This window comes from Paramacrobiotus metropolitanus, unplaced genomic scaffold (genome assembly GCF_019649055.1).
Source record: "Paramacrobiotus metropolitanus isolate TYO unplaced genomic scaffold, Prichtersi_v1.0 Parri_scaffold0000021, whole genome shotgun sequence".
NCBI classification, from domain to species: Eukaryota; Metazoa; Tardigrada; class Eutardigrada; order Parachela; family Macrobiotidae; genus Paramacrobiotus; species Paramacrobiotus metropolitanus.
The window spans coordinates 419,093-445,525 of record NW_026570241.1 but is presented as its reverse complement, the minus strand read 5'-3'; the positions used below and the strand labels follow the sequence as shown (position 1 = coordinate 445,525).

The following is a 26,433-nucleotide window of genomic DNA, read 5'->3' as shown; positions in this document are numbered from 1 at the left end:
TAATCGGCGCGTCGCAACATGTGCAACAACAACTTTGATAAAAATAAGGCACTTAAACAAAATCTGGAAAGAAAGTCGAGAACGGAATCGCAGCTAGTACTCAAATCAACAAATCTTACAATAATTACTACTCTTATAAAACGTAACCGTAAAATACGTGCAGGATCCTAATTAAACGCCAACCGTATTTAACGGCATATTTATTTATCATCGCTTTTTTTATTATTGCCCCGCAATTTGATTTTTATAATACAACCGTCAAACTAATTTAACTAACTGCCAAAAACACCGATCCAGATCATATTAAACTGATTACAGGGTAAGTAGAAAATTACCACACACACAAGACCAAGGCGAAAACGATCAGTCATCATGATGGCTATCAGTTTCCCAAGACGAGCAGCACGATGCTATAATTCTATTACACTAACATTCCATGAAGCCGAGCACTGGGTAAAGTCTTGGCTGACACATTTATATATGCCAACATCTGATTCGGTTAACAGGGAGACCTGTTTACGATACACCGCTGTGGTCACCTGTTGGCCCTTCTTAAACTGCAGCTTGATCACTTCCTCCTTATCGGGTTTAACTTCGCAGATAAAACGCTGCGGTTCATCGGTAAAGTAGCACGATGCTGCGTGTATCAGCTTGTGGGGAATGATGCTGAATCCGTGAGGACTGTCCGCAGTAATCACTATTGTGCGGTTCTCTGAGAATTTCACGAGATGTTCGTCGTGCTTGCAGCGAAAATCCAGATACGAAGGCTCCGTTTCATACTGTTGGAGTTGTGGCACATCGACATTGCAGGAACAATCGTGAAACGGTTTTTCGGTTGGCCTGGCACATAAATACGGTATAATACCGATCAGAATCAAACTCAATGGAAAACGGATACTTGAACGATCCATGAACGGTCAATAATTTTCAATAAGCAGTCAGGTTTCGAACGCCAGAATTGGTATATTCTGCAAATCGGTTATAGGGATTAAGCAGAAAGGAAGAAATGGGGTACATTAGAAAAATTCAAGTAGTGCTAAGCGGGTAAGTGTGTTCGTAGCAAGGAGCACGCTATGCGCCTTCGAAAAAATTAAACCTTTACTGTTGTAGTGCCGGACCACTTTCGATGCATGCCGTGCATCCGTTACAGAAGCGGTGATTGCAAGCTTTGATAAGAAGCGTCAATCAGTGCTTGTACTTGTACAGTGTATTATTATGTCTGTACATAATAATTTTATTCGTTCTCCCGTTTCCCTGCAAACATAGAGCGATGCGCACTATTTACGAGAAACCGGAATGGGTTACTTACTTAGCGGCGTAGCATGTATACTTCTATGTAGGTAGATAAATGCTCGTACTTTGGTACAAAAATTAATACAGTTAGCTTTCTGTACTGCTCAGGTCTTCCTTTATCAGATCGCCTCAGTGACGACGTACCGTACATCATATTACTAACCTGTTGAAATTAAAATAAAATGCAGATGGCAACAATAGAGGTCTTATTTTCATGAGTGACTGGTAGCTATGATTAAGTGAGGAATAATCTAACCAAAGTGGTAAGTAAATGCTGAAAGTCGTATCAGTGACAATACATATACAGATTGGTGCAATATTTTTTTCAGTTTTCAGAGTAAACACATAAAGTGTAACTGAGCGGTGGAGATTTCGGAAGTGCCAGTAGGTGTACGCGGAACAAAGCAATGTCGTCAAACCCAAAGAACAAACCAAGTAGAATTCTTAATAATTTTCGAAACAATGACGTTGGATCGAACCGGATAGTTTATCTTATTCGTCGACTGTTAAACAAACTGTCAATATATTTTAATTACGATACCCAAAAGGTCAGAGATCATACAGATTATTACTTCGATTTTTCTCAACTCTGCTTCATTTTAACTGTACAGAATATTTTAAACAACGGATCACATACAATTGGCCTTGCAGACTACAGATCATGAATTAACGAACTTTTATTGCTGGTCGTTCGCAATACTAGCCACTCTAGCCAATATATTTATCTGTACGATATATTCTTAACAGCAATACCCGGTTTCCAGTTGCCTTACACAGACATTTTGGGGATAATTTTGTACTTAAAGGTAATTACTATAAAACATGTACCCATTTAAGAGTGATGATTAATTATCGATATGCCAACGACCAACTGCCAATTATTACTGATGATTTTGCACTTTCATGAGTTTTCCACTTAGTCTGCCAATTAGTACGTGCACTGTACGGTACTGAGAACTTGGAACGCCTAAATCTTCGGCATTCATTGACGGTTGGTATTTATCAGTGGCATTCAGTGCACTGATTAACGTGAACTACTTTTCGCTTACTGATACATAGTGTGTAAACATGTTACGTGCTTTGTTTTTATGAACTAGAAATGCTAAGCGGAAGCTGTGGCGATTAGGCAACTACGAGTATTTAAACGTTCCATGGGAGATTTCTGGCAAAATTTCAAAGCAGAATAATCGCCCAGAACACAGCTAATTCAAAGACAACTATGCAGATAAAGCTAAATTCAATCAGAAACACCGGTCAAACGCACTGTCAGTACTTTATCGGCCGCATTAGAACAAGGAAATTAAAAGCACCGGAAAGGATCTGAGCCGAGCCCGCATCACCGACATTAAAACAAAAACCACCTTTCAACCGTAAAATATTCAACCACTAATTTACACAGATTCGAAAAATTAATCTTTATCCTGGATTTCTTAGGCAAAAGCCCAATTTTGAGCGCCTGGCGGGCCATAGTTGCCACGGTTGTTTCGAGTTCCTGGGCGGAGCTTGCGGTAGACAATAAATATAATAGCGGCTGCAACACCGATAGCTGCAGTTACGCCTAGGACGACGGCAACTGTACCCCCGGCGCCCATGTGGTCCTGGGTAATGGCAGCTGCAGAAAACAGGAGAAATATGGTACCTACTTACACGCTAATAAAGAATTGCCTTCATTATTTTTTTTTGTGCCTATCTGTACGAAACTTAACATCAGATTATTTTATAAAATTAATTAAAGACTTCTATAAAAACATCTCATGTTTCTGTTTATGGTAATATAGGTAATACCCATCCATAAAGTTGTCTTTGCCTCACTTAATTACTTTGCATTACTGATTCAGCTGAAAAGCATTCCGACTCAAATAAGTACCACTTCTGTCTTACATTGTGATGGCAAGCTTTCCGCGGGCGATTTCTTTGCATGAAAATTGACTTCCACATTTCCTGGAACAAGATAATCATAGTTCGGCAAAGTCGCCAATCTATTCAAGGAGATCGTGAAGTTTTTCTTAATCTTACTTAAAAAGCTCAATAGTAACAATGCCATTGACACCAAAAGAACATTACTGGAAACCCATCATTATCAGAACGTTTCCTTCGGAAATTACTGTAAGTAAATCGAAATTGTCGTTTGAAATTGCACTATTTTTAAAAATTTACATGACTGTGATATTCAATATTCGCTTATTACATACTCCGCGTAAGCTTCACCGCAACACACGAAGCTGTATACCTGTTTATTTCGCTTTACGATTAGATTGTCTTTGCCTCACTTACACAGTTACCGATGAGCTCCTAATTTATGCCCTAATGTAAATAATAAATATAGATATTTGCCATGGCCATCTTGAATAAAGGATACTATCGTGTTAAAATTGCCGGGTGAAAACAAAACCTACCTGCCATGTTTTCAGCTGACGCGTTTTGTTTCAGAGATTGACTTGAGTAGGGCGATTCGCTTTTTTGAACCCTCGGTTGAACAGAAGTAAATGCAGTCTGCACATCTCCGCCGTTCTCAGCAGTGTAACTTTGCTGGATAAGGATTGGTACGCTGAGGAACCATGTTTCATGGCAGAGCCGGGATGTTGTATTAAAACAGCAGTAATATCCCTTGTCTTTTAGCAAATCTTTTAGTTGCCGCTGACGAACGTAGAATGTCTAAAAGCAGAGCAACTTTGCGTCATACCATACGGGAGTTTGCCAACCAATTTTGAAAAACACAATAATTAAGTGCAACGTAGATCTCCGAATATTACCTCCTGTCGATCGTAGCTCGTGATATTGAATTGTGGCACACGAATCCATTGCCCATTCTCATCTTCGACGCATTTTTGCGTAAACAAATCGTCTTCGCGGTAGTTGTTGGCTAGGCGTTGCCGTAAAGGTTTTGAGGGTACTTCCTCGTCGAAGTGCCGCCGCCCTTCGTCGTCCACAAAACGGCGTGGTAAAAGGTCATCCCAACATTTCACAAGAAAATATGAACTATCATCAGCGCAGACAGTCAAAATGTTCTTATTACAACGGCCTTCGTAAGAATAGCCGCCCACGGTGCAAATTGCGGCTGAAATAATGAAAGAAGCGATTATCACCCCACGCGCCGGCATGGACACTGTATTACGGACTCGACGCTAGAGAGAAAGCACAAAGACTGGGGTTCTGCTGCAAAAGAGATGAAGACGGTGCAAAGGATGTTTGTACAAGAATCGGTAAGATGCCTTACTTTCGAAGCGGCTAACAAGAAGGAAAATGTGAGTGAAGGCGAGAAAAGGTGTTTAATTCGTGCTTGCGAGTATTTATTGCCTGTTCGTGCCTGTTCGGGTAGTTCTCGGTAAGTTCCATGAAAGCTAGGAGGGGACGTCCATAACATGCGCGTTATCACAAAAATGATAAGAAATTTTACCGGAGGACCAATTACATATTGCCACGTAAACATTATAATTTGTGGTTTGCAACCAGCTTATGCAAAAATCGTAAAAATTGACGCTCGTCTTAGAACGTTGTAATATCGTAAACCGTAATTCCACCTACAATTTGATAGATGTAGTATTTCATATTGTAATCAGCTATCATACTACCCATCATAGTACTGATTAGCCCTTATCAGTTAAAGTAAGCTGCTTGAGTCTGACTTATCTACTGCTTAAGCTGTTGGAAATAAATATTACAGCCACCGCGCCATTTAATAGAACGAAGTCATTTTGATAACTTTGTCACAAACACTGAGAACTGAAATATCTTCGAAGGTGCGGTTTTATAAAAATATGATAAAAGTTATCTAAATCATAATTAACCGTTGTTCGATGCTGTTTATGTCTTTTGCGTTGTGGTTTTAACAATACATTTGCTGGTAGCATAAATAACCGTTTGGCGAAGCAAAGTCGCCGCTTGGTTCGCTTAGGAAAGATCACGTGTGCGGTACATGTATCTGTACGAGTACATGTGGCCGTATTACCTTAAGCAAAGATACGGTATTTCCGGTTCATGCAGGTTTAACTGGTCTGCTGCATCGTGCACTACGTAAAGATGCACCGGCTCGTTTTGTGTTCTCAATTGCAATATGGTACATATGGTTCATGAGTCCATAACATATGATTACAGCTGGCTGTATTCAGGTTCGAAGTCGTTTGACATTCAAACAACTTACCATGATTGTAAAGCTTGCAGATTGTGCTCGTATAAATAGATTTAGTAAAAACACTTCCAAGTTCGATTCAAAGTTCACGATCGTCTTGTATAATATCGTTTAAAATCGCTTTTCCTTTTTCTTCGAGGTAGCCGCAAGCCGGCCGTTATGCGATATTTGATCGTGCCTGCCTCCAGGAAGATCTTTCCCTCTCCAACACCACTGAAATTGGAACCAATGTTTGGATCACATCTGTAGTTGTCGAAGTTGAATTCCCCGCTCGGGTCATCCACTTCGTAAATTTGTACCTGCAAAACAGGAAAGCAAAACCTGTAAGAGCGCTGCCCAATATATGTGGGTGTCTAGGCGTCTGCACGTAGTTTGTACTTTCAGTTGGGAAACAAAAGTCAAAGGAGGATTAGAGGAATCTTGCACAGTAAAATCCACAGTGTCGGTTTGCCCAGCCATAAAGTACTCTCCGGTTCCTGTCCAGCAAGGATACCAGGCCTTAAAAGTTGAACATTTTCACAAATCAGTGTATATTACAAGTTACAACGTCTCTTATAACTGTAGCCGATCACCAGCTTGAGGGCCGTGTTTATTTAATTATGGTTATAATGAAGCTAGCATAGTTATTTGGCATGAACGAGACTTGTTTTACGGTGAAGCATAACAACCTACTTGAGCAGACGTCAGAAGGGCACCCTCGAACACAATATCCTTCTGGCTATCAAGCCCGTAGCAGCCAGTGCTGGAGTGAAAACTAGAAATTGTATATGGCAAGGTTCCGCCTGTAATCTGCTAAGTAAAACACCGATAACTGGCATTTCTAGAGCGATTATAGCGAAATTTGCAAATAATTATACCAATATACACACGCAGAAAATGGTGCAAACTTTTTCACGGCTTTGTTACTGTTTGGCATGAACGCAGTTTAGCATGTTAGTTATTGCTCACATTAATGGTGGCAACAGTGAAATTCTTTTGCGGATAACACTTCATCACACCCAGATTGGTGGAAGCACCCGGGTTGGTTGGAGTAAGGACGACTCGAAGAACGCCACCGCTTGTACTGGTTTCTGCTGACGTGGTAGAACCCGTTACCGAGGTTTCCGACGAAGGTTGAGTTGGAGTAGGATAGGTGATTGTGGTCCACGCCTCAGTTTCCGTGGCTGTAGCCCCAGCCGTTGTTGGTGTAGTGGTTTCCGCTGACGTGGTAAATTCCGTTATCGCAGCCGTAGTGGTTCCTGCAGATGTTGCCGTTGTGGTAGGCTTACTGGTTGTGGTCCACGCTGCAGTTTCTGTGTCGGTCACCGCGGCTGTGGTGCCAGTGTTTGTTGACGTAGCTGAAGTGGTTGTGCCAGTAGTGGTCGACGAAATTCCAGTGGTTGTCGTAACCGCATTAATGCATACACCGGGGGTTGTTGCCACGACTGCATCGTTGACGCATCTGTTAAGGACATCCGACTTTTCCCATGGGGTCACACACAAACATTTCAGTTCGTTGACCATTAGCAAGATGAAAGCAGCGGATGGGTTCTGAATTCTCAGGTATCCATTTTCGTCGGCAAGGGAACAGATAGTACCGGGATCCCTGCATGCCGCTCCCGGGTGCCGGCACGGGCATCCGTAGCCGGATAGAGATACCATTGGCGAACACTGACTTCCGGGTCCATTCTGATCAGAATAGACAAAAACAAAGGCATTCACCGCTGCACAGTTTATGCTGCTCAAGAGAGCACAAAACAACCTCAGCATAGTGTTGAAGGATTATTATTTGTAGTTTTGAACGGAGCAGATGCAATCAATTTGGAGATATCCTCTTAACACACCCAAAAGTAGTATTTGTTGTAGAAGCTTTTATCAGAAAAATTATCTGCTGATCTAAAAACAATATTAATGAACCGACGACTACAAGTCTGTAACACCAGTACAGTAGATGTCGAACGGTTTTACTAGGTATTCACCAATTCTGACAACTTCGATGTTTACAACAGATCTAGGTAGAGTTTTTGTACACTCAACAAATGAATTACATTTTTGTATACCGGGCGCTTCTCTCGACACAAATGCATTGTTTTGTATTAGATTTGTTCAATCAGAATTTGTTTGCACGATCTTCTACACTACGGAAGTAACTCACTGCGTGCTGTTTGATTAATTCGTTGCTTAATGAATGCAGAAGTCGGACGAAAGACATGAATAATACAGTAGTATATTATTATTCTGAATCAAAATATGCTGTGTACTAAATCTGTAGTAAAAAATATGTGCTTCTCCTATAGGTTTGACGCTGTGCACGAGAAGTATAACAGGACGTCGGTTAATTGCAAATTTCGTTAATCCATAGATTGCAGTTCAGATTATCTGTAACTTTGTATCGTCTACTTATACATACACCTGTGGCACGCTTCGTACCAAAGAAAAAAAGTGAATCGTTTTTTCTCTCCTTGTAGTCACAGTAGACATATGTATACAGCCTGTAGACTCCCTGTAGAACTATCGGTAGTCACCTAGGTTTCTTAGGATGTATACAGCGTGTCTACAGGTTGTCTACGGATGTCTACCGCTGTATACAGGCAGCCCTTCTTAGGTTCAGCTAGATACTCTGTCTGTATACACCGGTAGTCTTCTGTAGACAGCCTGTAGAGTAGCGTAGACACCACTGTAGACATACTGTAGTCACCTGGTTTCTTAGGTTTTCTGAGGATGTATACAGATTGTATACAGGGTGCCTACTGGTTGTCTACAGATGACTACAGTAACTACAAGAAGGAAAAAAACGTTCCAGTTTTTTTCTTTGGTACGAAACGTTCCATACATATCTACTTTGACTTTTAAGGCAATTCGGTTTGGCAAACGAATTTGAATGTGAGTAGATTGAATCTCGGCTGCATTATTAGCGGTTAAAAATAATTTTATTCCGTATACGTATGACAAAAATACAACAAAAAGTGGTTCGGCCGACTTTATGTTTGATAGATCCAAGTTGACGTTCCCGTATATATTGAAACTTCACTTTACACGTTTTAAGAACAGTTAAGAAACAAGAGCTCATTAAAAATTTCCGCACTCTCAACGGTACCCAAAACAGAAGCGGCGTACCCTGCTGTATCTCTAAACAGACGCTGCCGAAGAAATTCGTGTGAGCGGGCTTCTCCCGAATGAGCCCGCAGACGCTTTCGAAGTTGACGTTGGACTGTGCACAAAGCTTTTCCGAATCCAATCATTTTGATATGATTTCGACAACCGTAGGATGACATCAACACTTCAACACCAGCGTAAGGGATCGGCTACTTTTTTTCGCAGCTGTGAAAACTAGTAACCGCTGCTCTGTACCCTTTGACCATTAAATAAACACGTAAGCTGATATTAAGAAAAATTATGGAAACCGAACACTCGTGAAGAGATCTACGTTCTGCCACAAAACTATCACTTCCTTAACTACATAATATTGCTATAGAAAATCTTCCGGTTGCATTTTTCAAAGCCCACTATTCCTTGGTTTCAAGGTTAATCCGGTGACAAATTCCACAAATGCATGGAATAGCGACAGTTAAAACAAGAAAAAGAAATTGCAGAACACAACGTTGTCTGCATGCAAAACAGATTCTATGTACGGTACGGTAGTTATACCTTAGTGCGTAATAATGCATTAAAGTGCGCAAAATATGGATGGATATGGCTAGTAAGTAGTACATGGCAAAAAAATCTGCTTACAGTAATAACGTTACTAGTACAAAACTTAACACTTAGAAACAGTTCAAGGCTTTTTTGTGAAATATGTGTTATAACCATCTTTTATCTTTCTTCGGGGCAGTCGCGAACCGGAAGTCATCCGATACTTGAGCTTCCCCATCTCCGAAATGCTTTTTCCTTCTCCAACACCATCGAAATTGTAACCGGTGTTGGGATCGCATCTATATTGATCCAAATCCCACTTCGGATCATCGACCTGGTAAATTTATACCTAGATGCAAGCCCAAACGTATCTGAAGGTCAAGCATGTACGTGTAGTATGCGTATGCTCCCATACTTTTAACTGCACCACAGAAAATTGCGGAGGAACAGACGAATCCTGCACGGTGAGATCCACTGTATCATTTTGTCCAGTCATGAAGAATTGGGAATCTCCAGTCCAACAAGGATAAAAGCTCTGAAAGGCTTAACGAATTAACACGCGTACCATAGAATTTTAAGCGAAACAATGTCGAGTAAGCGAATCCTTTTAATAATCGCATGACAAGGAAAGGCTGAAACATTACTTAATTGAACTCTTGCAAAATTCTGATTATACGGCTTGCCGCTGAGTGTACTGAAAATTGCCACTTACAGAAGCATAAGTAAACTTTCCGCCTTCGAAAATAATATACGTCTGACCATCCAGTCTGTAGCAGTCATTATTGGAGTGGAAACCAGACATTACGTATGGCGCGGTTCCGCCTGTTATCTGCTTATCAGAAAACCCGTTTCTGGAACATGTTAATTTACGCAACACTATTACTTTTCCACTACTCGTTTAGTTTACAGTGTACTTAGTACTACTGACATTAAGAGTGGCCACGGTGAAATTTTTTTGTGGATAACACTTCATCACATCGAGGTTGGCGGTAGCTCCTGCATTGGTAGGAGTGAGGATGACTTGAAAAGCAGCAGCGCTTGTACTGCTTTCCGCTGATGTTATAGTGGTAGTCGTGCCAGTATTCGTTTCTGTAGATGGTTCGGTTGTGGTAGGCTTGCTGGTTGTGGTCCACGCTACCGTTCCTATGTTGGTAACAGTGGCTGTTGTCCCAGTCGTTGTTGACGTAGCCGAAGCTGTCGTGCCGGTAGTGGTCGACGCGGTTCCAATGGTTGTCTTCTCGGCATTAATACAGGCATCGGGTGTAGTCGACACAACTGCATCGTTTACGCATTTATTAAGTACTTCCGACTTTTCCCAAGGGGCCACGCACAGACACTTTAGTTCGTTGACCATTAGCAAAATGAAGGCAGCTGATGGATTCTGAATTTTCAGGTATCCATTCTCATCCGCCAGGGAACAGATCGTGCCGGGATCCTGGCATGGTGCTCCAGGGTGCGGACACGGACATCCGTAAGCGGATAACGATGCCAGCGGTGAACACTGACTTCCGGCTCCATTTTGATCGGAGTAGACAAAAAGAAATGCACTGACCTTTGTCAGGCTTATACTTAGGAGAGCGCACTTTAAGGCCAACATTGTTCCAATGGGCGGTTGGTTCTGACCACAGCGTATGAAATCAGCCTGGGAACGCTCTGGGCTCGGAAAGCATCCGCATATCCAAAAACAGATTTTTTATTGGTACAGATCAAATGTTTGGTTACGGTTTCGACTAACAAATCTTCACACTATCAATCAACAACAATTTACCAATGCAGATTTGATTTAAATAACATACGAAAGGAGTTAACACTTTAAGCTAGTAAAATTCTGCGAGGCAGTTACTTTAAGTAAATTATTAAAAACAACGAGATGTATGACATCAGACTGAAAAAAATGAGATGTCGAGCGTTACTCTGCTAGTAAAAACGTCTAAGGTCCATGATCTGAATAATTCTCTTAGCCCATTGCAACATGCAACCGTATTTACATAAATGAATGCGTATAAACTAAGCACCGGGCGCTACTTTTGACACAGAGGCAGGATTTAAATATGTATTTTATTTTAATGGGAAGTATGTTGCATAAAGCGCTACTTAACGTACTAAATGTAACTCGTACTTGCAATTAACTGTGCTGATTAATGTGAGCAGTAAATTTACTTATGGTCAGTGAAAGCTTTTCTTATTTCGGAATGTACTACCTATGCCACGAAAAAAAAGGACTTCAAGGCTGTTCAAAGCTCTTTCCTCGCAATCATGCTGATGTCGCTGATGTTCAGCTCAAAGTGGGTATTCGTATATATAATTATTGCCTCGTACTCCAGTTTCATCAAATCGTTAAAAACTATTTGCTTGTTCTACTGTAACAGCAATACCAAACACACTATTTTCCATCAACGCGGTTGCCGGTAGTTCGGTTTTTATTCGAATTTCCGTTTTATTAATTTTAATTTTCGGTATGAAGGTAAATGAATGTGCTCATACCCGGAAGTTATGTACAGTTTGCAATCCTGTATACAATACGAGTACATATTCGAAACTGCGTAGTGAAATTGCAGTAATCCGGTAATTCATCACGGCGCCCAGAATAATTCGAGTATATACTGCCACAGATGAATAAAGGCACAGTATATATATACAGAGTATACAACCGTATATCCTAAGAAAGCATCAAATATCAAATTTGATAGCGAAAGATTACATGGAAGAATGTTATCCGGCAACACTTCCTGCCAGGAATTGCTACCTAACCGGGGATTCCGGTGGTAGACTTCGTTGGTCTCTTGTTGACGGTGGTCGTTGGTCCCACTGTGCTTGTTAACAAAGCCGTGCTGGTCTCCGTTGTACTGGGACTGAGAGTAGTACTGGGTTCCGTGGATGTGACTGAAGATGTATCTGGTGGCGTTGTCGAAGCAGTTGTCGTATCAGCGGTTGTTGTTGCCATTGCTCCGGTAGTGGTATCGGTCGAGGCCGAGGGGTAATTGGTGCTACCTTCAGTTGTCGTGTCTGCCGAAGTTACAGCACTGTTAACCGTATGCTCCGTTATCCCCGTTGTACCGGTATTGCCCATTGTCGTACTTTTCGTTGGCCGCTTGTTTGCTGTAGTTGTAGATTGCGGTACGGTTGTCGTATCAGTGGTAGTGGTATCGGTGGTGGTTTCGGTTGTATCCGTTGGGCCTTCCGTTGTGAAAACTGTTGTAATCGCGGTAGGAGGACTACTGGTTGCCTCTGTAATCGTATTTGTGGTATCATATTCCGCACTAGTAGAAGTACTACTGTCAGTTACGGGTTCCATTGGCGTCGAAGTGATTTCGGTGACGGTTTCCGTCGGAGTGGAGGGGATTTCGGTGATGACGTTCCCAGTTGAGGTTCCCGGCTCAGTCGGTGTACTACTGATTTCGGTCCCGCTAACGGTAGTTGTATGTGATGTAGACGCAGTACTCGTGGTAGTGTCGGTAATTACAGTTTCGGTTCCAGTACCAGTTGAACCGGCGTCCGTTGTGGGTTCACTGCTACCCGTGGTAGATAATGTTTCCGTTGTAGTTTCTGGCAATGTGGTGACAGCAGTAGTTAACGGCATATCCGTGGTGACGGGCACATCGAGATCCCTGACGCAGATATTCCGTGTGCCGTCCTTCCTCCACGGGGCGGAACACAGACAGCGCTGTTCACCGATCATCCACGTCAGAAATGGAACTGCGCGTCCGAGGACCGGCAGATCCACGTTGACGCTGGACTGCGTGCAGACCGTTCCCGGGTCCATACATTCGGCTCCGGGTTGCCGGCACCGGCATCCATATGATGACATCGATGCTACCGGAAGGCAGCGGCTGTTGTCACTACCGTCTAAGCCGAATAAAAAGTAGGCAATACTTTGTGCCGTTGGAATGTTAACGCTCATCAGGAGGATGATGGCGAAGGCTCGACCAGCAATTTTTGTACTACCCGGCGAAAAAGACACTTTATAATCTATACATAAACTTGCACAGAAAAACATTTTTTCTATTTTTTTAGTCAGCTGTTTGAGTATTAATTTCTGGAGTCACAAAATTTTTTAAAAAGAAGTACGCATTATAATGTAACGTTTATGGTAACGAAGGAATTATCGTGAGTAACGGTAATACTATTCCCCGGTATTGTAAAAAGATCATTTCAAAAAGCAGACTAGACCAACCAGAATTACTGTAAATCTGTAAATCTTCGATTACGCAATGCATTACATAGTACATTGATTTAAATACATAGTTTTGCTTTGTGCGGCACATTGGCCAAACCTTGCAGTTATTCAAATTATTTTTAACATGCAGATGGAAACGACAAAATTTCTTTCTGTAGTAACGGAAAATGCTGTTCAGAAGTGCGGAGATACAGATACATATCCGAGTAAGTTTTTATCGTATAATACGTATGTAATTGAAATAGTGATGTTATGTATACATTTATTTACTCGCATGCATAATTGCTATTCTGTGCTTCGTTGCGTTGGATCTTACATTAAAGATGTATCTGTTCAAGCGTCTGATGGTACATGCAAAATTATTCCGTGTCGAGAAAACACTACAGTGCGTAACAAAAACCTAATTATGCAAATTAAAACCATGATATTCTCGTGTACGTCATTTTTCAACATTTGCATAATTACGGATACCGTACCTGGCACGTGCCGTGTATCGTGCCGTTAAAGTGACAGTAATAATTATGTCGGACCCATATGGCTGTTGCGCAAGCGATGCACCGAAGTAACCTACCAGAAACGTGCCTGCGCAGTAAAAACAGGAACAAAATTTGGTTTAAAACTTACGGATTAGACGGAATAATTTCATTATTAGGCCATCGATCCCTAATTGCTAAATAATGCGTAATACTATTATTAATTCTTCCTCGTGAGCTTGTTCCGATAACAATACAGATGTAGACGTCACATCTGGTTTTGTACGTATATATTATTATTTTAAATTACTAGTATGTACAGCCTATTCAAGCTTAACTTGCTTTAACTTACAAAAGAAGTTATTCAAACCAGTAATAATCAAGATTCAACTACGGTTGTTTGATCTGCTTATCGGTAAAAGCATATAATTCTCAGTATTTTACATATTAAACAAATAAGTGCGCTACCCGCTTCTGCTTTCTGTTAAATAAATAAACAGCCATACTCGTCAATTTCGTTAGTCCATCATATTATGACCATGAACTAAAGGGTGAAACATTCTTTGTGCAGTTCCGTTCAGCTGTAATATTATTCCTGTTAAAATTTCCTATTTTAGCAAACAAATCTGTAGAAAAAATGGCAAAAATTTCTGGAAAATACAAATACTTGCGCGATGATGGTAATTTTGGACGGTATCTCCGTGTCACCGGGCTGAGCGAAGAACATATCGGTACAGTACCCTACAGGTTATAAAAATTAATATGTATTGCTTTTAACATAGCATGAAGCCAGTATTTATCTGTACTATTTAGCAGCTTTTTCTTCGTGTTATAAAATTTGCCTGTGTACCGCTACTGCACTCAGTGCACTATGACATCTGCGATCGCGTTGCCGAAAATATACTTTGTTTGAATATTTTTTTCTCCGGGCGTTCAGAGATCGGGAAACAACTTTGCCCCATCCTCGAATTCATCAAATTTGGTGATGAGTACACCATGCGTATCACCAGTGAGGTCATCAGCAAGGATGTCAAGTTCAAGCTGAACGAAGAAGTCAAGGGAAAGACACCCAGTGGCAAGACCATCAAGGCCACTTACTCCTTGAACGGGGATCATCTGATCCAGAAGCAGACCCTGGAGAGCGGATTCACTGCTACCATTGATCACGAATTCCGTGACGATGGCCTAACCATCGTAAGCATATCTTGACAATATGAAAACATCAAAAAATAAAATTCGCTTGCTTTTTGTAGCCTACAAATGGCACGGTGGCATTTGCGCTCGTCAATATCGCCGGGTAGATTATAATCCACGAAAGCGACAGAAGTGTTGTGTTCTCGTGTGATGTGAATGCCGAAACGCCGTCTGGCAAATTCACAAGAAATATACCGTGCATAATTGCGATCTTGAGCGCATCAACGCACGAATTTTCAGCGAAATACAGTAACAATAATTCTGCAGTATATAAATTCTTGAATTTTTCTTTAACTAGTCACGCAACTCAAGGGTAAAACTTCCAGCAAAAAACATGTTAAAAATTTCCACAAAATATAACTAGAGTCACTAATTTTTGGATTAGTATCTAAACCGATTCCGTGTGTTCCTGCACCCAGCGCTGCGCTTCGGCTTTGGCATGTTCGAGCGTGGCGGCATTTCCGTGCTGCTCTTCGTATTCCATGTAGCGCTTGAAGAAAGTCTTCATTTTCTTGGCAGGGAATTTCATCACGATGATCCGTTCAAACAAATTCCTAGAGACCAATATCTGCGATAAACGACTGAACAAGATACGCAAATAACAGAGTTACTCAGTGTTGCTCTCAAAACAACAAGTTTGCAACTTAGCAAAGAAATCTAATGTCAAAATTCACAAGCAAAGTCCACGAGTCAACCCCGAGATGCAGACTACAGACGTGGCTAGCCTTAAAATAAAAATCACTTCAGTACTGATCCGATTAATGTAACACAAAAACAGCAATATTTATCAAATGAAATCAATTATATATAACGTATAACTTTAAATATGTATAACGTTTAATTATGTACAACGTATAATGTATAACCAGCCAAAATATTCTCAAATTAATTTTAGGAAACCGTTATAGGCACCCCCTAAAACCCCCGTTTATTATAGGCACCCCTTTTCACACCCCGCTTATTATAGGCACCCTTTTTTGAATTAAAAGTTATAATAATATTATGTGAAAGGAACATAATTCACATAACAATATTATGTGAAAGGAACGCAAATCAGCCAGCCTAGAACGAAGTAGTATCGCGTCTTCTACTGTCGCTAGAAGGTCATCTTTCGCGGTAGTCAGCTCATTCACTGCCTTCCTTCCAAGCCGTTTAGGACATCGTGTTTCGTGTTATTTTCTCAGCCTGTAACACTTCGTCCAACCATTCCCTTTGAGAAGAGGCTTTCGCGAATACAGTACTCGCTGGCGATACTCCACAGATTAGTTCAGCAATGTAGGAACACACCATCGGGCCGTACTGATTGGACCCGATAACTGAAGCTGGACAATCGGAAATACTACGGTGACCGGATTCTGTTCGCCACCGTACAACATGGACAGCTGCAGTGGGACGTGCGGCGACAGTGGAGCATTCATACTGTTATACAAGCGAACTGTATTCTCGGATGGCCTTTTGTGTGACAGTACAAAATGGTTTGAGCCATACAGGGCCTGGATGCATTCCATTCCTGCCGCCAGATCATTCTGTATGCGCCGGACCTCCTCCGCGTCGGGATTGCAGACGGCAAGGTCGCCTGAATCTGCGAGACCGGTAAACCGTCCTTCAGGTCGGCAACGTTGTCGAGTAGGGGGAATATTAAATCAGTTAGGGCTTCCGATGGCCCCAACGCCAGAGGGCTGCTTGAACCCGCCATAATACGATATTTGCCGGTATTGAGAACAAAATTATTGACACATATGTAATATGTACGTATAACCCTATTACACTGAACTTTTGTCCAAAGTAAGTTTTTACGGTCATAGCAACTGTACAAAATGGTAAAATAATTTTTGGAATATGTGAATTATATTCCTTTCACATAATATTATTATAAATTTCAATTCAAAAAGGGTGCCTATAATAAACGGGGTGTGAAAAGGGGTGCCTATAATAAACGGGGGTTTTAGGGAGTGCCTATAAGGGTACCCTTAATTTTAATCTGCTGCGCATAATGAATATACCGCTGTGCGGTGGACAATGCACTACGCGGGTAGGGAGAACTGGGTAGTGTAGTGTGAAAATGTAACAATTTTGAAAAACGTGTGAAAATGTAACAATTTTGACTTGGTTGTGTTTACTTTCGTATAATAGTTATCATCACTTTTTTAACAAATACGCTATTTGTCGGTATTCGGAAAACCGGGACAACTGGCAGACTCTGTTTGTAGAGACTCATGGAAAATAGAGACAAACAAACCATCACAAATAATTACATCGATAACAAACAGAAAAGATATTTTTATTTTAATATAACAGAAAAGACTTACGTTTAATATTGCTTGCGTTTTTGGAAAACATAAACCACTAAATATGATTTTTTTATTAAACTAAGTGTTTTCTAGTAGAAGTACTTTGTGCTGTGCAGTGTACACGTAAGTATTTTATACTTCTTGCACTGCGTACCTGATAACAGGTGGGCTTTCTTGTGCTTTGATCAGCTGACTCAAATACATGTGTAGCAAATCTGTTCTTCTCGGATAATTGGCAACCAGATTCTCAAACATGGTTTTCGCTCGCTCTTTCGATCCGTGCTGCAGTTCCAGCAGGGCAAATTTTACGATAACATCCACCTCTAAAATCCCGAAAAAAATTCAGGATCAAAATAAAAAAGGGAAAATATTTCTCTTTCTTGTCTATCTGTACTTACGACTTTTAGCATCCAGGATTTTTAAGCTTCTCTGCATCAACTGGTGCGCTTCATCGTTCTTCCCCGTCTTCATCAGATATCCACCGTAATCCATCCAGACTTCCTTCACATCTTTGAAACGACCGGTCATTTTCTTGTACGTCGCCTCGGCTTGCTGTGAAAAAAATTTCGCAAATAAATTACGAATATTTTTTTAGTTATAAAACAATAGAAGGATAAATGTACGAAATTACTTATCGTACAAAGTAAAACATAGAACACAATGATGGCACAGACTGGTATCACAAACAAAAATACAATATGGGTTAACCAAACACCACAGAAACCCACCTCGTGTTTTCCAGTGTTGACAAAAATAGCCGCCATCTGCCGATAGATCTTGAGAGGATCGTTATGCTGAATGGCATTCTGCAAAACGTCTTCCAGGGAATCTTTGGTGCCGTGGAGATTCTCCAGATTTAACAACGCGATCCATATGTTGAATTTCTCTGTCTCATCACTGCAACCATGCTGTCATTGCAATGGAGCAAATTTCCTTTCAGTCATGCGTTTAATTTCGATGAAACAACTTCGTTATTGAAAATTTTGAGAGAAAGTATTTAAACGCTTCGCAGACAAATCGTCCAAATTCCAAAGCAGTTTGTTTTATTATTAATGTAACCGTACGTAAAACAGAAATAAAATTGCTCACAATCCATTCTCTTTAAAATCACACTACTTAAAATTTGTATTAATGTGAAGAAAGATTAATCAAAACCTTCCACATAAACTTTACTGAGAACTGAAGTAGGTAAATAATAAAGAAATCATAATAAATCAAAAACAGAATAAATCACATAATAAATCAAAAAGTGTGCTCTCCTTTACCGGAACGATACGGCTTTTAGTGCGCGCTGTCCCACAGCCTTGGCCTCAGGAATTTGCCGTTTCTCCAGGTAAAACGCCATAAACCGAATCCAGGCCATGGAATCATTAGGCGTAGTTAATACAAGTTTCTCAAAATCATCAACTGTTTCCAAGGGATTCCCGTTAACGTCCCTGATGCGTTCATTCTATGGTCAAAAAAAGTTAAGGATCGCATAGCACCGCACCGCATACCCAGCGCTTAACACTAACATCGTAGGTCTTCCGCTCTTCCGTTCTACTCAGCTTTCTTCGTTTTCTTGATGATTCATCCTAAAAAAACACAACTGATCAGTGAGTCATCTTCCAAATGCCAACAGCCTTGGAGTTTTCTACGAAGTACGCAATGCATTTGCTATTTGATCGATACTCCAGATATTTGAACGGTATGTGCTATTTTTTCCTTGGCAAAAAAAATTATGGACTCAAGCCAAACACAAAACAAATCTAATTAATCTGACAAAATAACTAATCTCTAATCAAATCAATAAAAAGTTGTTCCATTGTCTAGGGTACGAGATATTTGTGTTTAAAACGTTAAGAAAGCAGCCTGACGAAAAAGGAACTATTTAAGCCCCATATGACAAAATTACTTTGTAGTCAAGAGAAACGTAGATGAGTGGCTGAGAGCAGTCCGTACCCATAGTACAGACTCAGCATACGGAAGAAATACAGCATAGAAGCACTTCAACTTATAAGAACATGCAAGTAGATTAAATTTTTTTATTGGTGAACCAATGGTGGTCAATGCTAGGGGCACGCCCAATTCACTAACCTCGCTGCCAGTATTAAAGCCAAAATCCACACCACTGTCGACTTCTGCGGTGTTCTCTTCATCCCAAGAAAACGCTGGCAAGGACGTTGGCGCCAATAATGAAGTAACATTCGTGCTCGGCACAACTTGCTGCTTCTGTAGAAACGGCAAAGAAGTTTCTAAAAATATGTAGCTGACTACGACATAACTTTTAATACAACTGGCTACAATGACGAATATCCTGAAACTGAAATAATAAAATAATCGACCAAACATTACTGAATTAAATCAACCGACTCTTATCCTACTACATCAATAAAGAACGTTCAAATTCCGACGTTAAAACTAAGATTCAACGTTTAAATTGCGATAATTTTTACGTAATGTAAATTTGCACCGGCGCAGCCTGCACATTTCTACGTGTAATAAGTTGTCGAATAAAGATACAAATTAAGAATGTTAACTTGATTAATTATATCGAATACCACCCGTCTGGCCCAGTAAACCGGTATCTACCTTTGTTTTCCTGGTATTCTTCAGTTCCACGATGCTCCTATCCGTCACAGTCAATCCCACAAATTCCGCATCCGGTTCCACCTTGATCTCCACACCACTTCCGGTCTTCTCCTCTTTCACAATCTGTCGCAGCTCTTCCACGTCTTTAGCGGCCAGCACCGTGTGCCGGATGGAGAAGTCATACACCGGTGGTTTCGGAATCACTTTCTTAGTTAATATTCGCTTTCCCTTGGCCATCCGCACCGGCAGCATCTTCATCCCGATAACCCGGGCTATGACAATCTGATTGACGTGGTAAAATTCCAGTTTGGCTTTCTTATTATTAGCTTGATCACAGAGTTCCGTCTGCCGGATATATCCCACCATTTTGGCGGTGGTGCGGATTTTTAGCCGGGTCTTTTCCACGGCGATTATTTTAGCGGAAACTATGTCGCCGTAGGAATGCTTTCCCAAATTGACTGGTGGTTTCTCGTCCGCTGAAGGCTTAGCAGCGCTTTTACTATTCGGCTGCAGCAACAGAAATAATAAATGGAATTCCTGGCAACTTTTATTACAATACTATTCGTATTAAAACTTCTGTTTTATTTCTGAATAAACAGGTGCGACATACACGAAGAAACATGCTCTTCTGCTGTAAAATAATGAAAATAAAGGTAAAATTACTGCTGTAATTCATTCAAACAAAACAGCAAAATAGGTATGTGGAAAATTTGTAGAACAATGGCCGTCGATCAACGGGTTGGACTTCCAACAAGACGTGCCAAATATAGCAAAATTGATGCACTACGTAGTTTTAAAGAAACGAAAATTCCCTCTTTACAACACAAACTGATGACTTATTTTCATTAGCCATATTAACTAACAAAACAATCTCGTATAAAAAACGGGAGTTCCGCGATCGAAACCTCCATTATTCCACACACAAAAAAACAGTGCGTCGATCCATACACATAATTAATTTGCGAAAACACAACAAAATCGGCCTGATCAGCAATTTCAAACATTTCTTTACCAGAAATGTCGAAATATTAATTTTCAGTTAAAATCCGTACCTTCTCGGCCTTACTGGCGCCGCTGGCATCATCGCCAATTTTCTTCACCATTCGAAACAGCACCCTTCTCTTTTCCTCATCAATCTGCTCCGTTTTCACAAGCACACTGTCGCCCAGATGCAGCTCCATCGCCGAATCAGTCATTAAGCGTTTCGGCAGCAATCCGCCTACTCCATTGGCCACCTCCACAAACACCCCGTAGTTCTTGATGTTGTTCACCGTGGCCACGGTCTCACGTCCCAAATGGAAGTCCTCAAAGGCCGTCGGTACATCGTGATGCTCGGCGGCTTCGATGTACGAGGGTTTGATGGAGAAGGTCAGGGGAACCAGTTTGATCACAACAGCTGTTTTGATCAACTGGTTCACTTGAAAAGTGGACAGCGATGGTGGAGCGGAAGACGGCGTGTCGCTCAGATGAACCAGTGGAATAAATCCATTGGCTTCGGACGTGATCAAACGAACTTCTAATCCGGTTGGCGTGATTTTATTCACGCGACACTGGACGATGGAAGCCAAGCCAGAGGACTCCTGGAAAAAAAATCAATTTACAAAAAATGTAACATCCGTAATACAATACAACATATTTATTAGATTCTTCTTTCACTGTTTCGTCGCCAGGTCGCACAAGCAGCGCGGAACAGAAATCCGTCACATTTCTATTTGGCAGCCGTTTCTATTATGAAAACAGTGTGAGCTTTGAAGTAATCAAATGCCGATTCCAATAAATCAAATATTTAAAGCGCAAGATTTTCTTCCCAAATACTGGTAAGTTCTAAATTTGTGCTGACGATACCACATAGAAACTACTAGTACAGTTGGAACATAAGACGTCCATATTGTACTACAGATTTCATCTTGATCAACGGTCATGACTGTAGTGAACTGGCGAATCAGAAATCGTTACTGAACACTTTGACGGCTACATCCGTGTCCCGTGATACAATTTGGTCAAGCTAATCATTTCAAATTTCTCTAATGATAACACGAATAATATTGTTTTTTTCGCTTGTTGATAAAATGAATTACTGACGACAAATTACCTCCACTACTGGCAAACCGCTTTCTACCTCGTATATTGAATCAGCCTACAATTCCACTTACCAACCGAGCTGAACTCACCTGCATTTTAGCCTGCGCGTCCGCTTTAATCAGTCTCAGCGACAACTGCAGATTGCTGGTCTTTTTATCACAACGTAGCACTTTACACCGCACCGTCTGTCCTTCATAGTACAGATTCTCCAGACTGATCCCCTCCACAAACTCCGTGGCCGGCACCCAGCCGTGCACCCGCTGGAAGAAGCGGATCAACATCCCGCTATCCCGGATCTTCCCAATGACTCCCGTGAACACCTTCCCCGCATCGGCGTCCTCGTACGACTGCAGCACGGGCTCCTTGGAGTCCAGAAGACTTTTCTTGTGCGTCAACACTAAACTGCGCCGTTCCGGATCCACATCCATCACCCGACAAGTCAGCTGCATGTTATCGCGGAATTTCTTCTCCCACTGCTTCAATGGGACCTCGGTTAAATGAGCAGCCGGAACAAATCCTAGAAGAATATCAAAAATCCAATCAACAGAGCAAACGGCATATTTATTGCTTTCTTATCTGTGTCCATTTTTGATAAACAGTTTCAAATTTCAATGATGTAACGAAAGATAAATTCTGACTTTGGTATAATTTAAATAACTAACAAAGCTTCCGTATTACGTACATGCGCAGACACCAGTTTCGATTATTTTCTGTAGCAATAAACCGTTTACTTGTGCGCCCGTATAGTCAATGTATTACAAGTGCCCAGTAAACTGAATAAAGTATGTATTGCATGCAACACTTGAAATACGACATACGAATTTTAAAAAAAACGAAAACACTACAATTCGTAACACACTGATGACCGCGCCGAAATATCTTCGCGGGAAGTTTATTTCATGTGACGCCATCGTTCTACGACATACACGTTATTTTCACAAGTTCAGAACCACTTAACAGAAAAGTGAACAATGAGTACGCTTCAATCTAATCTGACACCTACTGGGTAAACTTTCTAAAAATCAGCGCGCTGCAGACTGTTTTAATCTACAAAAATTTATTAACCTGTTCTATCACTCACCCTGTATGCGCTCGCCAATCACCACCACAACCCCACCCGGCACCAATCCGCGCACTTTACACTCCAGCACTTGTCCCACTTTGACGTCATGATACGATAAGAGCGGTTGGCTGATCAGGGAATGCTTCAAACTGACCAGAACAATCTCATCCAGATCGTTGAAGCCCACCACCACGCATGGATGCTGCGTACCGGCTTTGAAGCGCATCTTGACGCTGTCGGTGGGCGGAATGCCGAGATTCTTGCGCGACGCGAACGCCACGCGGGTCTCGTTGAGAGTGAAGTACACGCCCACATTTTCCACAGCAGCTAGCACAGTGGCTTCCTGTATAACCACCCCTTCGTACAGGTCTCCGTGGGAGATTTGATTCCATGTCTGGGCGTTCCACAACGATGTTTTCAGCGAGAAAGCGGTCTGTTTGGTCACTGGATTGCTGTAGAGAACGCGGGCGGCCATTTTTTCCTTTTCATTGTGGTTTTCCAGGGAATCGATGGGACCGATCAAATGGAAACGGGAAACGAAGCCCTAAATAAAATAAGACCCAACTGTATTGTCGGCTATAAAAAAGCTATACTACTATTAAACTAAGAAAACATCACCCACGCACATTTCTCGATACCAGTAGGACAACACTGAGACAAACCTCGAATGTACTCGTACAAGGCCACTTTTCTACACTCCACCACGATACAAACTGGCATTAATCCAGCATGATAGCAAAAATTAACAGATATGCGAGAATCGAGATTAACAAAACAAATCGCCTACATTTACTGACGCCATGACGTGCAAATTAAAATTAATAAAAACTTCACCAAACGGTTATAAAAGCAGTCCTAATGGCTAGAACAATGAAGGCATACATTCAAACAGAAGATGTTTTCCAGTAGGAAATTCATTTGCCGTTTTTTTCACAAAACATTATCACTGGAAAGTCTGAATGCGTAAAAAGAGGCGTAAAATGAAAATATATCCAGTACATTTAACCTATCACTGAAATTTGGCCGGCGCGTGCCACGATTAACGCTGACAAAGATATGCTCATATTAAAATTCTTCACTACATATTCCACGCTGTAAACGAGTATCACAAAGTGTTTTGTAATACGTAATTCTTTCATGAATATATCCTGTAGGCTGTAGCCAGCGAAAGAATTAAATAGCTCGACAACCGAACAGCTCACCTGAACCGATCCACACGCCACCCGCAAGCCCGTCTCCATAACTTTCTCCACGACCACATCCACAATGGCCCCCGGCAGCAGATTCGCCGGGCTGATATTCTTCCCGGCAAACTCCACCGCCGTCACATTGCGATTCAGCTGCAGCGCCCGCACCGTGTTGTTTTTATTGCTTAACCCGCCCGCTTCCACGCAGCACATCACCACCTGCCCGGCCTCCATCACCGGAGCATTCACCTCATCCTCCACAACCCCCTTCGCACGGGGTAAAAAGGCGCGGATGGACTGCGCCTCCAGTCCCACATCCATCGCGTAACCGTGCTCCTCCACGCTGGCGATGGCGGCGGGGATGACGGTGCCGTTGAAGAGGTGCTGGCTCATTTCGGCCAGGATGTCACGCGGGTTCAGCGTCAGATGGACGGTGATGCGCTCGTGGTTGTGGGCGGATTTTGTGGGGTCTTTGGCGATGGATTTGATCTTGCAGATCATCATGCGACCGGGCGGAAAAAAGCCCAACAGTTTCTGAATCTGGAATAATTTCCATAGAAGTGAACCGACACAGCCTTGGCAGCAACATTTTAAATTTGCAATTTCAGAGATTCCAAAAAATTTCCGAAAGTGATACGATACTGTTGACATTTGCACGCACAAAAAATACAAACTGATATTAGTTATATATTCATGTAAGTTAATAAATTATGTAACGCATGCGTCTTGCAAAGTTTCAGGATTCTCACTCAATAAGATGTCACTTATCTACGATCCACCATGCTGTCTGGCAAAATCATCATTAATCATGAGTAGCAAATCACTGAATACCTAATTGTTTTCAACTGGTTGTTAACGTTTGCTTCAAACACTTTACAAAATTACCGAAAAAAATTTCCTACGAAAAAAATTCCTACTTAAACCACTACCAACAAAACGCTGATATGGAACGCAAACTTTTAGAAACTGACAAAATGTAGAACCAGTCATGGTGCCTCTAACAATCCGCTAACTGAGATTAACACTGACTCAATGAATATTCAAAAATGCGGAAAAAAGCCGCATCAGAAGAACATAAAATAAAGATGAATTTTTCCAACTTACTTCGCCGTCTTCCGATTTGGTTCCATGTTCCAGGCTTCGCAAACGCTGCGAAAACGCATCGGAAATGTCAAACGGATTAACAAATCCACGAAGGCCTCCCGGGAGTGTCAGCAGCAATTCCGAGCCCAGGAATTCTTTTATCCGTCCCAGCAGCACCATGCCCGGCACCAAAGTCTTCAAGCAAAATAAAAACAAAAAATAGTACCAGAATTAATTTATCAATATTTAAAAAAAATTTACAAATGATCTCTTACCCGAACACTCGAAAACAAATATAAATACAAATTTTATTTAGAACAGTTTTTTTTTTAAGTTACAGTGCTCAGTAATTTACCGTGTAGGACAGGTGCTCAATGATTTTCTCTTCATCGCGAACCAGCTGTTCGGGTTTAGGCCTGTTTTTCTTCTGTTCTTTCACGGCCGCTTTACGCCGTTCTCGCGACAACTTCTGCTTTTTCAATTTCGTGAAAATGTTGGATTCGCGGTCAACTACTCGCTCAGTATGGGAAACATCCGCTCCTGCGTCCCCAGCTTCGCCAGTCTCGGAGAATTTCTTGTGAATGCGTCGCGGACCCGCGCTGGTTCCCTGCGATCCTTTTCGCTTTCCGCTGGCATTCCCGTCCGCAGACTCGCCGCCACCACGCGGAAAACACTTTTCCGCCATTATATTCCAATATCAATCAACCAAGCGATGAGATCGTTAACAACGATAATAAAAATAAATTAGTCCGGCAATCTGTGTAAACTTACAAAGTCGAAGAAGCAACTAATAAGAAGCAAACTGCAATTAGCAAGTCGCAATCATCGCGCACCGACTTCAGAGGAAAACCGTAGATGTTTCCAGACACGCCATAAAGAAAAGAAGCTGGTCTCTTTAATTAAAAATTCACATTTCCGGAAACCGGAAGCAAATTCAGCATCAAAAGCGAGAAAAGTGAAACGGTCATCAAAAGTTCTGGAAAATGTTAAAAGTATTTTGAATTTTTGACTTTGCGCAATCTGCGACTGCGGCAATCTAGCGAACAACCATCTGGCTTAGGTATCCAATTCCAAACCGCTGCGCTGGAAACCCAGAAGTGAGAACATCAGCGGTTCACTTCCAATTCCACTTACAACTGGCGCTGGAGTTCCGGTTGTTTAGTGCACCGTTCGCCGTGCGGTAGTGATGTGGAACACGTCTGATCCATATCGCGCGTTTCTTTTTATCGCCTTCTCCAATCGGTTCCCACAATCACCAGTCTAAAATTTATTGCGACA

General features: G+C 41.6%; 5 protein-coding genes and 1 long non-coding RNA gene across 6 annotated transcripts; 2 read left to right on the top strand and 4 right to left on the bottom strand.

The window, feature by feature from the left end:
• Positions 1 to 2,553: 2,553 nt before the first annotated feature.
• Positions 2,554 to 4,592, bottom strand: LOC129586511 (uncharacterized). Its single transcript, XM_055479783.1, has 4 exons — positions 4,047 to 4,592; positions 3,690 to 3,948; positions 3,175 to 3,234; positions 2,554 to 2,905 (listed from the first exon to the last, which is right to left on the bottom strand). The coding sequence occupies exons 1-4, from the start codon at positions 4,392 to 4,394 to the stop codon at positions 2,724 to 2,726; spliced, it is 849 nt and encodes a 282-aa protein (XP_055335758.1). The 5' UTR covers positions 4,395 to 4,592; the 3' UTR covers positions 2,554 to 2,723.
• Positions 3,247 to 10,784, top strand: LOC129586617 (uncharacterized). The gene is made up of 3 exons (XR_008690156.1): positions 3,247 to 3,399; positions 9,234 to 9,371; positions 10,428 to 10,784. It is a non-coding gene; the product is annotated as an uncharacterized LOC129586617 (long non-coding RNA).
• On the bottom strand, positions 5,329 to 7,382 carry LOC129586510 (mucin-5AC-like). The gene is made up of 4 exons (XM_055479782.1): positions 6,371 to 7,382; positions 6,095 to 6,211; positions 5,801 to 5,920; positions 5,329 to 5,721 (listed from the first exon to the last, which is right to left on the bottom strand). The coding sequence occupies exons 1-4, from the start codon at positions 7,169 to 7,171 to the stop codon at positions 5,509 to 5,511; spliced, it is 1,251 nt and encodes a 416-aa protein (XP_055335757.1). The 5' UTR covers positions 7,172 to 7,382; the 3' UTR covers positions 5,329 to 5,508.
• Positions 10,785 to 11,562: 778 nt separating the features above from the next.
• On the bottom strand, positions 11,563 to 13,160 carry LOC129586637 (uncharacterized). The gene has a single exon (XM_055479964.1). The coding sequence runs from the start codon at positions 13,029 to 13,031 to the stop codon at positions 11,781 to 11,783; it is 1,251 nt and encodes a 416-aa protein (XP_055335939.1). The 5' UTR covers positions 13,032 to 13,160; the 3' UTR covers positions 11,563 to 11,780.
• A 1,060-nt stretch (positions 13,161 to 14,220) lies between these two features.
• LOC129586562 (fatty acid-binding protein-like) lies at positions 14,221 to 15,333 on the top strand. Its single transcript, XM_055479864.1, has 3 exons — positions 14,221 to 14,415; positions 14,622 to 14,878; positions 14,938 to 15,333. The coding sequence occupies exons 1-3, from the start codon at positions 14,322 to 14,324 to the stop codon at positions 14,983 to 14,985; spliced, it is 399 nt and encodes a 132-aa protein (XP_055335839.1). The 5' UTR covers positions 14,221 to 14,321; the 3' UTR covers positions 14,986 to 15,333.
• On the bottom strand, positions 15,138 to 26,157 carry LOC129586439 (protein RRP5 homolog). Its single transcript, XM_055479695.1, has 14 exons — positions 25,511 to 26,157; positions 25,177 to 25,350; positions 24,088 to 24,612; positions 22,904 to 23,429; positions 21,912 to 22,339; positions 20,793 to 21,320; positions 19,741 to 20,247; positions 19,246 to 19,380; positions 18,684 to 18,743; positions 18,435 to 18,619; positions 17,898 to 18,066; positions 17,568 to 17,721; positions 17,324 to 17,492; positions 15,138 to 15,432 (listed from the first exon to the last, which is right to left on the bottom strand). The coding sequence occupies exons 1-14, from the start codon at positions 25,838 to 25,840 to the stop codon at positions 15,267 to 15,269; spliced, it is 4,056 nt and encodes a 1,351-aa protein (XP_055335670.1). The 5' UTR covers positions 25,841 to 26,157; the 3' UTR covers positions 15,138 to 15,266.
• Between the last annotated feature and the right edge of the window lie 276 nt (positions 26,158 to 26,433).

Coding starts and splice junctions, on each gene's coding strand:
- LOC129586511 (XM_055479783.1), bottom strand. CDS start 4,394: ATGCCGGCGCGTGGGGTGATAATCGCTTCTTTCATTATTTCAGCCGCA. Junction 3,235..3,689: donor GTCAGCTGAAAACATGGCAG/GTAGGTTTTGTT, acceptor ATCTTGTTCCAG/GAAATGTGGAAGTCAATTTT. Junction 2,906..3,174: donor GGAAAGCTTGCCATCACAAT/GTAAGACAGAAG, acceptor TGTTTTCTGCAG/CTGCCATTACCCAGGACCAC.
- LOC129586510 (XM_055479782.1), bottom strand. CDS start 7,171: ATGCTGAGGTTGTTTTGTGCTCTCTTGAGCAGCATAAACTGTGCAGCG. Junction 5,921..6,094: donor CCCTTCTGACGTCTGCTCAA/GTAGGTTGTTAT, acceptor TCAACTTTTAAG/GCCTGGTATCCTTGCTGGAC. Junction 5,722..5,800: donor CTTTTGTTTCCCAACTGAAA/GTACAAACTACG, acceptor CCTGTTTTGCAG/GTACAAATTTACGAAGTGGA.
- LOC129586637 (XM_055479964.1), bottom strand. CDS start 13,031: ATGTTTTTCTGTGCAAGTTTATGTATAGATTATAAAGTGTCTTTTTCG.
- LOC129586562 (XM_055479864.1), top strand. CDS start 14,322: ATGGCAAAAATTTCTGGAAAATACAAATACTTGCGCGATGATGGTAAT. Junction 14,416..14,621: donor GCTGAGCGAAGAACATATCG/GTACAGTACCCT, acceptor CCGGGCGTTCAG/AGATCGGGAAACAACTTTGC. Junction 14,879..14,937: donor GTGACGATGGCCTAACCATC/GTAAGCATATCT, acceptor TGCTTTTTGTAG/CCTACAAATGGCACGGTGGC.
- LOC129586439 (XM_055479695.1), bottom strand. CDS start 25,840: ATGGCGGAAAAGTGTTTTCCGCGTGGTGGCGGCGAGTCTGCGGACGGG. Junction 23,430..24,087: donor TGGCGTGTGGATCGGTTCAG/GTGAGCTGTTCG, acceptor TATTTTATTTAG/GGCTTCGTTTCCCGTTTCCA. Junction 17,722..17,897: donor TCAACACTGGAAAACACGAG/GTGGGTTTCTGT, acceptor TTTTTTTCACAG/CAAGCCGAGGCGACGTACAA.